At 35.6% G+C, this 13,872-nt stretch overlaps 1 protein-coding gene and 1 pseudogene across 4 annotated transcripts in view; one reads left to right on the top strand and one right to left on the bottom strand.

Moving 5' to 3' along the window:
• ZBTB8A (zinc finger and BTB domain containing 8A) overlaps window positions 1-13,043 on the top strand; it is a 42,016-nt gene extending 28,973 nt beyond the window's left edge. For all 4 annotated transcript variants that reach the window (XM_088790917.1, XM_088790915.1, XM_088790918.1 and 1 more), the window contains 3 exons: window positions 1,929-2,752; window positions 4,801-4,970; window positions 8,327-13,043. In XM_088790917.1, coding sequence (XP_088647043.1) covers window positions 1,930-2,752; window positions 4,801-4,970; window positions 8,327-8,659 — 1,326 coding nt within the window. In that variant the 5' untranslated portion in view covers window position 1,929 and the 3' untranslated portion in view covers window positions 8,660-13,043. The remainder of the gene's footprint in view (window positions 1-1,928; window positions 2,753-4,800; window positions 4,971-8,326) is intronic.
• Window positions 3,884-4,026, bottom strand: LOC148755651 (U6atac minor spliceosomal RNA; annotated as a pseudogene).
• Window positions 13,044-13,872: the final 829 nt, after the last annotated feature.

The raw sequence follows: 13,872 nt of genomic DNA on the forward strand, positions 1-13,872 counted from the left end.
GGTTTGATGAAGAGTGGACCATCATGGGGGAATACAGCACCTTAACGGGGAAATTCAGCAAAGCTTGTCGGTTCAGATTCTTGTCAATGTCCCTTCTTCTGAGATAAGGAGGTGCCTTTCCTCTGGGTGTAGGGAGGGCACCCCTCACACGAGGGTTTTATGACCTGTTGCAGGGGAGTAGGGTGTGGGGTGTCAGAGTGATCTCCCTGCTTCTGCTGTTTTCTCGAACTCCTTCAGTTCAAAATACTGAATATGCCAAGGTGCCCTATTTTGGGGTAGTGTGTCCTCAATCCCACAGTTTAGAGATTAGGAAAATGAAGAACCAGCAAAGGAGACTGAAAAGGAGCGGTCAGTAGAACCATGAAGGAATTGTGTCCTGACAGTCAGGTGAAGAAAGTGTTTTAGGATGAAGGGAGTCATGTATTACATCAGTAAAATGAGGACAAAGAAATAACCATTGTCAAATATATGGTGATGGAAGGAGAACTGACTCTGGGTGGTAAACACACAATGGGATTTATAGATGATGTAATACAGAATTGTACACCTGAAATCTACTTTTACTAACAATTGTCACCCCAATAAATTTTTAAAAAAGAAAGAAATAACCATTGGGTTTAACAACATGCAAGTTACGAGTGATTGTGTTTTTTTTTAAATGGTTGTGATGGATGGGGATGAAAACCTGATTAGAATGGGTTCGAGAAAGAACAGCAGGAGAAGTGAAGACAGCAAATGAAAAAAACAAACCAAAAAACTCTTTTCAATGAATTTTGTGGAAAGGGAGCAGAGAAATGGAGTAGTAGCTAGAGGTAGATGTGAAATGAAGCGGAGGTTTTGTTTGCTTGTTTGTTTGATTTTACATAGGAGATATTAGACATCCTGGTAGTGCGATATTGGAAATGATCCACTTGGTATAAAGAGGGGACTGATTTTGAGTTCAGCTTAAGCAGAGCTTATTTCCCACTGGGCTTGGGTTCTGAGAGCATCGTTTCTGAGCAGTTTTGCATTTGCTTCTGCAAGATGACCCATGGGCACCAGCAGCCCAGGACTAATTTTCGTTAATTTTTCAGCTCGAGGTTTCCCACACCGAGCAGGTAAAATAAATTTGGACTCCGGAACTTCACAAGGCACAACCTTGGGTTTGATATCTCACCTAGGGACAGTTTGTTTTATCCCAACCAAGGCCCTGCAAAGATAAACTTGACCTTTCCCCTGGACTTATGGGCAAAGTGTACTTGTCCCTTTTCATTAAAGTTGTGCTCCTTAGAAGGTTCCAACTTCCGTTACTGATAAAAACCCGAGCCCACGTCGCTGTTCCAGCTCTGCTCTCTCTCCACTTCTGGCATCTATGGATTTCTTATTCTTTCTTGCAAGCCCAGCCATACATTTAAAAAGCTTTGGTTAAATTTTAGACAGCATCTCTAGAAATTTGTGGCAGGAAAGTTTCAGCACTCTCCAGACCACCATTTTGGTAGAATCAGAAATATTTTTCCCTTCGTTCTTCACCTGGCTAATTCCTGGTCACCCTTGACGTCTCAGCTTATATGTTACTTATCAGAGAGATTCCCTAACCCTCTCCATCCCAATCTAAACTAGTTTACCCTTTGATACTCCTGTGGGCATCCTCTTCCTGTTTTAGCACTTAACTTGTCATTTATTACTTCATATGAATAGTTGTGTAACGCCTGATACCCTCTCTAGATTGAAAACTACATGAAGGCAAGTGTCAAGCCTGTTTAGTTCAGCATACAGCAGAAGGCCTGATTTACAGAAGATGCTTGAAGTTTGTTGACTGAACAAATAATTGTCTAAAAATCTACTAATAGCACAATATTAAATGATATCCTGAAATCTATTATCTTCTGTGTCTTGGAAAAACAATGTTACTTCGTGGTTGGTAACCACATGTGTCTTTTCCTCTTCAGAATGGAAATCTCCTCTCATCAGTCTCACCTCCTGCAGCAGCTGAATGAGCAGCGCCGGCAAGATGTGTTTTGTGATTGCAGTATTCTAGTTGAAGGGAAGGTCTTCAAAGCCCATAGAAATGTATTATTTGCTAGCAGTGGTTACTTTAAAATGCTTCTTTCTCAGAATTCAAAGGAGACAAGTCAGCCCACCACAGCTACATTTCAGGCTTTCTCCCCTGACACTTTTACAGTTATCCTGGACTTCGTCTATTCTGGCAAACTCTCTCTTACTGGTCAGAATGTCATAGAAGTGATGTCAGCTGCCAGCTTCCTTCAGATGACTGATGTCATTAGTGTATGTAAGACCTTTATTAAATCTTCATTGGACATTAGTGAGAAAGAAAAGGATCGCTATTTCAGTCTCTCTGATAAAGATGCCAATTCTAATGGTATAGAACGTTCCTCTTTGTATAGCGGTAGCTGGCAAAAAGAAAGCAGTTCTCCACATTCTCACCTAAGCCCAGATCAAGGAACAGCTGTAATAAGTGGAAAATCTTGGAATAAATATAATTACCATCCAGCCTCCCAAAGGAATACTCAACAACCCTTGGCCAAGCATGAACAAAGGAAAGACTCCATTAAAAAGTCCAAACATTTGAGGTTGTCACAGCCGTCTGAAATTGCTCATTATAAGTCAAGCAAACGAGAAGCACGAACATCTGATTCTTCCAGCCACGTTTCCCAGTCTGAAGAACAAGCACAAGTGGATGCTGAAGTGGACTCAACTCCGGTCGGCTATCAGTACGGTCAGGGATCTGATGTCACGTCAAGGAGTTTTCCAGGTACCCGAAAAGAGAACAGTCCCCTCACTCAGGTTCCAATAACTCCCGTCAAGTCTATCTTAACATGCCCTTACTTTCAGGTGTTATGAGCCGTTGCACCAAGGGATTTTTTAAAAGTCATTCTTCTCTAATAAAATTTGTTCCATAAAACAAATTAAAAAATTTTAAATTAAAAGTAATATTGGATAAATTTAATGACAGTCAAAACAATAGAGTTCTAAGGGTCAAAACCCATGATTTTCCAAACCTTTATCTGTGGGTGATTAGATTACTATTAAATGTTTAAAGTTGTAAATGATTCAACCCCTAAGACATATGATTTCACTTTAAAAAGTTTTTTTTTTCCCCTGAATATTCACTTGGAAAGAGTATTTTTATACAGAAAAGTTAAATAGAGCAACCATGCATATTTGCAATTGTTCACAGATGCCATATCCAAAAGAAATTAGACTAAATCTGAATTCATTAAGATATGCATAATTTTAAAAATACTTAACATACAACCCATAACACTGATATTGTAATTCATGTGCAACAACTTGAGATATCTCATTTTTATGATAGCTAAAATGCAGAGAGATTATGTGGGTTGATAGTTTCAAAGTAATCCTCCCCTCACCCCCTTAAGACTGAAATAGAGAGCAGAGATTAGGAATGCATATCATCCAATTTTTCCCCCCAATAAATCAGTTAGCAAATTTCCTTGATGTTAATAGTTTACAGGTGAATTTAAAGGAAAATTATGATAAAAGGGAACTCCTGCAGAGAATAAGATTTAGATTATACATTTAAAATTTTTAATTTTAGAAAAACTTCAAACATATACAAAAGTAAAGAGAATAGTATAATTAACCTCCATACACCCATTGTCCCGTCCCAACAACTTTCAAGTCATGGCCAACCTGTTTCATCTGTACCCCTACCTCTAACCCCTCCCTTTATCATTTTAAAGCAAATCTCAGATAGCGTATGTTTTCATCTGTAAATATTTCAGAATGTGTCCCTAAAATATAGTCTTAAAAAAACACACAAAAAACACCAATACCAGTACCTAAACAAAATTAACAAGTCCTTAATATTACAAAATAGCCAGTCAGTATTCACATTTCCCTTGTTGTCTTATAAATCTCAAAAAATTTGGTTGTAGATAACATATTTTTACTTTTTTCGATGGTTAGATGCACACTTGTGTGCGTGTTGTGACGCCCGAGGGCCTCTTCCTTCCTTGTGTGTGTGTGGGGGGGGTGCTAACCTTCTCTCCTTCCACAGGACACTAGATAACATGTTTTTAAATAATAGCAACCTCCTTGATTTTTACTAACCCCATTTTTCTGTAGGATACTAACATGAAAATATATGACATAGTATATTATAGAGCTGACTGAAAATTCTGCTGAGCTCTAACCATCGACTGAGGCAAACAAATAACAGCAAAAATGGGAAATCATTGTTGCATTTTAAAACAGCAATAAAGTTATCCTGTCTTTATTTGGGCTCTGCCCTTTTATAATTCTAGGTTATTTAAATCCAACTTCAATAATGAACAGTTGAATTAACAGCTCTTAAATTGATGAAGTTTGCCTCCAAGCGTATGTTGAATACATATGTTTCAAAAAGAAAAACTAAAAGATCCTTGAAAAATTTTTCATCTTTAAAAGTAGTACAAGTGTATGAAAAATAAAGGCAAAGGGAATAAACACATGTAAATAAAACAAGTTACTTAAAAGCTTAAATATTAAGTACTTTTGGACCGTGTCTATAGTTCTAAAATCCAGTACTGCCTTTTTACATTTAATATCTATTGACGATGACATTTAATAAAAAGGGAAGTGTGGTAATCTAAATTTACCCAGACTTTGTAATTATCTCAAATTCTTAAGTTATAGTTCTGTACTTAGGATTACACTGACAATCTAGTCTTAATTCGATTTCTTCTCCTTTTCATCTACCTTTTCAATATTGGACTCACCAACTCTTGGATTCCTCTTTTGTTATTAGAATTGTGATTATGAACTTTCCAGTGATTTAATCAAACTGTCTCCTGACAGGTGATCTGCCCAGGATGCGATTCAAGTGCCCGTACTGCACACATGTTGTTAAGCGGAAAGCAGACCTAAAGCGCCACCTTCGTTGTCATACAGGAGAAAGACCCTATCCGTGTCAAGCCTGTGGAAAACGATTTAGCAGGCTAGACCATCTAAGTAGCCATTTTCGAACAGTACGTGTCTGATTTTTCATCTTTTACTTCTTAAGACATACGTGCATTTATCTGCTTTAGGATAATGTAATTTATGAGGGAAATCTTTTCACATAACTCTCCCATATTAAAATTTTTCTTACTTAATGTTTTTACTTTGTATAATACATAATTTTATAAATGCATATATATATATATATTTCTCCTTTAAGATTTTGAAATAAGAGATACTCTTTTGAACATCCATTTTAATGCATTTAAAATCTAACACATTTTTATTTACTGGTCTTTCCAGAGCCAGAGGTGATGTAAACTGAAAATGTTTTAAATGTCTAGATCAGAATCACCACGTCAGATACTCAGCATCTACTAGTGATTCTTGAATCAGACAGAATGTCTGCCGTCATTAATCTCATGAAGCTAGATTTTTAAAAATTAAGACAGCCTTTATTACAAAAGTAATAAATATGCATTATAAAAGGTAAAAAATAGAAGTAAAAATTAAATAAAAATACCATATTTTTACCACCCAGATATTACCATTTTTAATCCTTTATCATGTGCATTTGTGTGTGTTTTTTTACCAAAATGAGATCATACTGTACATGATATTTTATAACTTGCTTTTTTCAGTGAATAGTCTGTACGTTTACATCTCAGTAAAATTGTATGTAACACCCAGTTCAATTTCAGATTTCCCCATTGTCCCTCAAATACCTTTTATAGCTGGTTTGTCCAAGCCAGAACCATGTATTCCATCTCATTGTGAGGTCCCTTAAATATGACTTACTACGGATATCAAGCCAATTGTTTTACAAAATATCATACCTCTAGATTTCTCTGCTTGCTTCCACATGGTATCATGTAGCTTATTCCTCTCTCCCCACTGCGTTTTCTATAAATTAGAAATTTTATCTAAAGCCTTAATGGATTCAAGTTGAATACTTTTGGCTAGAACGCATCAAGAGTGCAATTGTGTATTTCATATTGTGTCACATTAGGAGACACATAATATCTGGTGGACCCACCATCCATAGTAAGACTGATCACTGGGTGCGGCTGGTGAGCTTAGTCGGTTAGAGCGCGGTGCTCTTAACAAGGTTGTGCGATCCCCGCATGGGCCACTGCACCCTCCACAACTAGACTGAAACAATTACTTGACTTGGAGCTGATGGGTCCTGGAAAAACACACTTAAATAAAAGTTAAAAAAACAACAACAACAAAACCTGATCAGTGGATTAGGGTGATGATACTGTGATGCCACCCTTGTACAGCTGAAGGGGCTGCCTTATTATTAAAAAGGAATCTGTGGACCTATTTTGGTACCATGCAACTATCCATTTCCCCATCAACCATTTATTTAATGGCATTAACGCCAATTGATAATCTCTGCTCACATTATTAATTTTATTTGAAGTTGTGGAATGAGTTACTAATTTTATCCTTCCTTCTACATTATTAGCTGGAATTCTGTAAAGTAAATCTTTCCCTCATCAGCTGAGGCTATTTGATTACTTTGAAATAGGGTTCCTACAGGAGAAGCAGGATAAATGTTTTAATTCTTTAACAGTTTTCAAAGGAAAGAGTTGATTAAATAGTAGTCTCAAATGATTAATGAATTGTTATCTGGCTTTGTTTTTTTAAATAGCATATGATCTCATGAATTTGTATTGATTCGTTGTGTTTGGATCCATAACAATTATTATTCTTTTTGATACTCCACAATTTTCAGTTTTGTCCAGTGGAGACACCTTGAAGCTGGCTCTTTTGTGTCCTTTTGTCACAACTTCATTAAATTTTCAAAGTGTCCTTGTTTTCTGGCTCCAAAGAGCCCTTAGGCTCACCTTGTACTTTCCCTGCCACAAAACTAGAAACAGCCATTTCTCAAAGGAGCTTTGGTTCCTTTTAGTGGGGACTAAAATTAGAAACCAATATTTGGACACCTAGGGTACTCATTGTTATTAGGGTGTCATTCTTTTTAGACTGTTTCAGTGAACAGAGCTAAAAGATAATATTTTTTAAAAATAATGAGTTCATGATGAAATTTTCAGTCTTAACATTATAGTGTTTCACTTAATTTCTTTGACTTCATAATTGTGTTGGAATTAAGGAGGAGAACATGAACCTGTGTCAGAACTTTGTAACAAAAATAATGCCACAAATGATAATCATACGATTACTATGTCAGGAGAAATAAGGGTACACTCAAATTGTGTACTTCCAATATTTACTGATTAATATGTCCGTGGGTAAGCAGAAGGCAATAACTATACCAAGTGGTAGTCCCATACATTTTCTTAGATATTTTACTAGACTGCATTAGTCCTCTTCTTGGGCTTTTTGACTATTTCTGTTTGGCGGCTTATTTCCATACTGTTCTGACGTTATCTAAATGAATATACCATAAACATTAATTCAGCATTATACAATTAATTGTAGTAATTTTTAGATTAGGCCATATAATCTACTGCTCTGACAGCTGTTCAACAAAGTTGTTTATTACTAACTGTAATATGTAATTGTTTCTCAATTACAACTTTTTCCCAAAGCATTTCACACATATTAACTCATTGGGTCCTCACAACTTGAGTTGTATCCCTAGTAGTAATAAGGAAGCAGGCAGGATAAATAGGCTGGCTGATATGTACTAGCCACCATAGTGGTTGTTTATAACCAGTGTCCATTCTGATTAATCAGGCTTCTGTTCTGTTTGGGTGGTGCCCATTTATATATTAACCAGTTATTAAATATTTTGACTACCACCCTGGAAGCAGGTTTATGTTTAAATTACTTTGTTAGTAAATGACAGGTTAGTAAATGACAAAACCAGGACTAGAACCCAAGCGGTCCAGTTCCTAGTCCAGTCCTCTTTCTACTAGATTGATGTTTCATTAATAAAAGTGGCAGACAAGCCTCTAACCAAAAATATTTTTTGATAAATTTAAATTTGGGACCATAGTTTTTTCTTTTTCTAGCAAAATAACAAAAAATTAAGAGTCACATGAAATGAGGGTTTTTCTCCCCGAATTAAGATATGTAAAGTTATTAGAATAGTACGTGGTGTGTATGAAGTGTTTGCCATTATTATTATTCTGAAAAAGCTGTTTCTTGTTATCTCCGATATTAAAATACTATTGGATTAAGGGATATGTGAAATTATTAAGTATGTGCTATTAATCATAAAAACATTATAGCCATTATTTAGAGAAAGCTGGTCTTTAATACTTATTACCAAAACCTGTGATCTTTTGAAATAACCAGATGCTAATATTAATGCTTGGCTTTGAACATCTTACATTTATGACTGGTACTTAGAATATCAAACTGTCTTGCTGTTGAAAAATCGTTTTTTATCCCTATTTAAATCTCTACACAGATTCACCAAGCATGCAAACTAATCTGCAGGAAATGCAAACGCCACGTGACTGACGTAACAGGTCAAGTGGTACAGGAAGGAACCAGGCGCTACAGACTCTGCAATGAGTGCCTTGCTGAAGTTGGCATAGACAGCCTCCCCATTGATTTGGAAACAGAACAGCACCTTATGTCCCCATCAGATGGAGATAAGGATTCCAGATGGCACTTGAGTGAAGACGAGAATAGGTCGTATGTGGAGATTGTAGAGGATGGGTCTTCTGATCTGGTCATACAACAGGTTGATGATAGTGAAGAAGAAGAAGAAAAGGAAATAAAGCCCAACATTAGGTAGCTGTCATGTGAACTGACAGGGCTGGCATGTCTGCAACTTACATTGACTTCCTGTGTCTGTCTCTTTCCATGGTCAGAGTCTGGTTAACAAATGAGCAGACTAGCCTGATATCATTTGCATGCTTCTGAACAGGCCTCTGTATCCATTCTGAACTTTGTTGCCCTAACATATGTTGCTGCACTGGAAAGAAAGGCCTAGCTTGAGTTGGCATGATGAACAATTAAACCTGTTACTTTTATTACAGAAATACCTTTTTGCTTTTAATGTTGGGAGACCTACTTAGCAAAAAGCCATTCTCAAAAAGTATTTAAAATAAATTTACCACAACCAAACTTTATAATTTCAAGATGTTTCAAAAACACATAAACTACTAATATTGAATTTTCACAGGAAACCAGGTATAAAGAGCACATTTAAGAGTCAGGCACCCAACCTGACTGAACCAAGGCTTTCTATTAACTTAAGATCTACATCTGTCTATCATTATTCTGCTATCCTAACATTTTTTAGGATTATGGCAGAAGACAAAATCTAAAATGTTTGAAATCGTTCATATTTGAACTTTTTGTCATTAAAACAATACTCTTATGTAGGCAGTATGGTTAATAAAAACAAAAACAATACCTAAAGTAGAGGCTGACCAGAGATTATATACAGATATTATTTTCTTAAAGCAGGAAACTAATACTGCGTAAAAGTCAAGATAGTCTGTGAAGATCTGTCAATATAGTTCTCTTCCTCTCTAAAAAAAAAAAAATAAAACCCCAAAAAAAGAAAAACTGGAAGTTCTTACCAGTTCTTAAGAGCAATTTCTAACATTTATGTACTGCTATATTATTTATAAAGTGCTCTCTCACACATTTTCTCACCTAATCAGCAAGGTAAATATTATTGCCTCTTTTACAAACGAGGCAACTAAGGTCAGAAAGTTTAAGTGACGGGACTGGTGATTGGACAAGTTTTGATTTTAAACAGTCCTCTTTCAACCGTTTCTCCCCGTATTGTCTACTGAAATGAAATGATGTCAAACCTCACCAATCTGCAGTAATTATAGAAAGAAGCCTATCAGAATTAGAAAGTCTGAAAGAAGAATTTAATCATCTTCAACACCATGTAATACCTTTAACTAGTTATTCAAATAGTGCTAAGTAATGTCCCTACAGTATCTATTGACATGTTTTTATGTCATTATTTATATGTAAATTTTATATATAAAACTATTTGAACAAGTTTTTCTCTTAAGTACTTTAAGCATTTTTGCATATCTCATTTATGTCATTTTTCAGAACAACTTTTCTCCTAGGATACAAAGTTAAGTTTAAACTCTTCCCCTGTATGAATTATGAAATATTCCAAAATTACAGTTAAATTGGAGTATTTTCGTTCTGAAGATAAAATCTAAAGACTAGAAGTAAAGAACTGACCTTCATAAAGGTGTCTGCAAAGTATCACAAGTTTGATATAATTTTGAGAGGCTCCGTGTATTATATTTTTAAATTTCATGACATACCTCAAAAATGATACTTTTTGTTAATTATTTTCTCTTATTCTTTAATTAATGATTGTCCTTGATACCAATTTGTGGGCTAAAATGGTTAATTTCTAAAAACAATTTTTTATAAATAGATGAATATATTCACTTTGTTTTATGGTACTTAATTCCGAGACTTTTTCAAGATTTCTCTGATGGTAAATATCCAGTTGCTTCAAGACTGGCTAGTGTGCATTGAGTTCATTGTTCTCCTAACATGATTGTTCCTAAATCAGGAGTCTTAACAATTAAGTTGTATCCCAATGAGGGAGGGAACACTTATTATTCTGTAGTCTCAACAGATGATGGTAACATCTTTCAAAATTATAGTCTGATTTTTACTTGGAGCCAAGTAAAATGACTGATTTGAGCTTTATTCATAGAAATGTAGTGCTCGCATGTGAATACTCTAATGCACTTTATGATCTACATGTTCTTTTATGCTGTTATCCTTTGCATGCAGACTTTACATACATCAGCATGCATTTCAGCAGAGTCCACGGAACACAGTGCACCTTAGCAGAAATAGTGCTTTCTTATAATTGTTTATCACAAGCATCAAGCAATCCCCACCCAACAGCTATCAAGTTCACCGAACTAGGCAGCAAATCTGTTCTATCATTCATCTTAGTATCATAAAAGAACATTTAAGACATCCTTGTAAGTTATACATAATACTCCAGTTATCAAATCATATGTACCTAAGACTTTAGAGACCAGTTAAAGAGACCAGTTAAACCATTAAAGAAACTGTCTAATGGTTTCTGAGAAAACTGAATTCTTTGGCTTTTAAATGTGGGGAAATGTTACGTAGGCGTATAATCTGTTAATAATAAGCTTTATTTGTGCCAAGGATTTTTTTTTAATATTTGGAAAATAATGGGAATTAGTTAGACCAGTTTGTTCTTGCAAAGATGCTGTTTATCAGCTTCTGAACACCCTTCTAACTCTGTGGTCCTCAAAAGGTCTTGTTAACGGGATGAAGTTTTGGAAAAATAAACCATCATTGAAGTCGTGCCTAGTGTCTAGAGCAGGGGTGTCCAAACTGCGGCCCCGCGGGCCAACTGCGGCCCATGATCCATTGTTAATTGGCCTGCAGCAAATTCCAAAAATATATTTAGTTTACTTAAATAAACCAGGTGAGGCGATACGTACTTCACCTCGAGTGAGTGGCCCGGCTGTTTGTGTATTTTACCGCATATGGCCCTTGGTGAAAAACGTTGAAAAAAGTTTGGACACCCCAGGTCTAGAGGAAGCAAAATAGACTAGATCAGTGGTTTAAAAGATTTTTTTTTAAAATCCAAGAAACCCTTTCTGCAAATGAATTTATAGAGAAGTTCAACCTTTAAAGGAGAAACTCTAAAATCAAAGCTGCTCTGGTGAAAGCCCCCTACGAGCCTTTCTCTAGGTACCTTGGCAGAGCTCAGGAGTATAGCACTGAAAACCTTGGAACTAAATAACGTTTTGAATTTTCTGAGCATAATAGTCTCACTTCATTACTCCTATTACTGCATTTATAAGCTGGTAATCATAGGGTCTCTTAGAGCAGCAAATCACATCCTTATTATATAGTCTTCCTTTTATAGTTATCTCTAAAGACTTTTTAAGAACACATTTTTCAATATTGTATTTTTGAGTAATGAAGTCAAAACAAACAAAGCTTTTTTTGTGCTCAAGTTACTGCTTAATGGATGAAAAAAGTTTCTTGTTTCAATTACTTACGGGCTCAGAACTCAATTCAGTAGTTATTTTGCCAAGTCATGCTAAGATATATTGAAATTTCCATTTATATTGTTTATATATACATATTTTTTGAGTCCTAAAATTAATACTATGGAAAATCACTAAAAACAGTACAGCATAAGATTTGATTAACTGGGAAGGGTGATGATAATAGGTACTGGAGGACGAAACTTTAGATTGTAAGTGGAAAGGTCTATGTTATTTTATATTAGAGTGGATCAGTATTAACTATTTATCATTTATATAGCATTTTATATTTGCAAAGTATTTAATAATTTTTGTTACTCTTTACATATCTATGAAATAGGACAGTTATTCCACATGAAAGTTAAAGAAATTGAGGCACAGAACAGTAAAGCAATCCACCTAAGAAAAGCCAGTGAAACGCAGACAAAAATAGGAATTAGAATGATCCAATTTTCTGAATTCTGGAATATCAGCTTAATTCACTGAGGTATGTTGTGTATTACTCTATTTTATAAGATGACTTTATACAAATAACAATTGTTTTAAAGCTGGACATCATTGTATGTGGATAAATCCTATACAGAATAAATATTATGTAAAGGATGTGACTTTAGTTATTAAAGAGTTTCAGTGATAAAATTCAGGTTATCATAGGAATGGCACTGTTTAGCAAGCTGCTTTCTATATTGTAATGTATAATTAATATTTTATTTTGATACAGGAATTTTTAACTATTCATGCTAACGGAGCCATGAATATACCAGAAAAATGGACTCTACACAGGATCTATAAACTTCATTTTCTAACATGTCAGCTTTCTCCCCACAGAATTTGTATTAATGCCAACAAAAAGTCAAGTATGTTAATAAGCAATAAATCACACAGAAGAGAAGCCAAGAGACTCAACTTTTAAAGGCAAAATACTTTTAAATGTACTTAAATAGCATGATAAACATTGCTCATCCCTTTTTATTTTTTCACACCAGCAAAAGCCATTGGATATTTTATCACCTTTAGATAGGAAACCAGTGACCAGGGTAATGCCAGTCACCGCTTTACCTTTGGGCTTGATTAGATCATTTGCAAACTTTATTACATTGAATACAGGTTGTAAAGTACATCTAAGAATTTATTATACTTTGCTTTGCTCTTGCATATTTCTAGACACACAAATCCATTATATTGTTTCTTGATTTTTCCATTGGGAAAAATCTTTTAATTCCTTGTTGATATTATTTACAACTACTTAATTCCTTTATTAAAGAATAACATGGGTTGGACGGGTGGCTCAGTTGGTTAGAGCGTGAGCTCCGGGCAACAGGTTGCCGGTTCGATTCCCACATGGGCCAGCTAGCTGCGCCCTCTACTAGAATGAAGATGAGCTGCTGCCGAGCTCCTGGGCAGCCGGATTGCTCAGTTGGTTGGAGCGCGGGCTCGCAACCACAAGGTTGTCGGTTCAATGGCAACTGGACTTGGAGCTGAGTGCGCCCTCCACAACTAAGATTGAAACGACAACTTGACTTGGAGCTGATGGGTCCTGGGAAAAACACACTGTTCCCCAATAAAGTCCTGGAAATATACACTGTTCCCCAAAGCCCTGTTCCCTTCCCTAATTAAAAAAAAATATCTTTAAGAATAACTTATTTTTATTCAGCTCATAGGGAAAAAATAATGAAACATTTCTGCATCCACCATATTTCTCATCCTTGGCTGCACACTAGAAACACTTGTGGAGTTTTTAAAATACAGATGCTTAGGCAAATCAGAATCTCTGGCAGATGCCCAGAATCCTGGGCATATTTTTAAAAATCTTCCCAGCACTTTTTTTATGTGTAAAATAGGTGCCCTATGCAAGGTTTCCCTCTGTCTTCTCCATATAGATACTAGGGATGGGCTGTTGGGCCATTTGACCTTCCAGTTCAACAGTTCTCAAGGCCTGTTGTGGAAAAAATGTAAACATATGGATGCCCAG

Source organism: Rhinolophus sinicus, chromosome 14 (assembly GCF_057876585.1).
Source record: "Rhinolophus sinicus isolate RSI-liver-muscle chromosome 14, RSI-T2T, whole genome shotgun sequence".
NCBI lineage: Eukaryota > Metazoa > Chordata > Mammalia > Chiroptera > Rhinolophidae > Rhinolophus > Rhinolophus sinicus.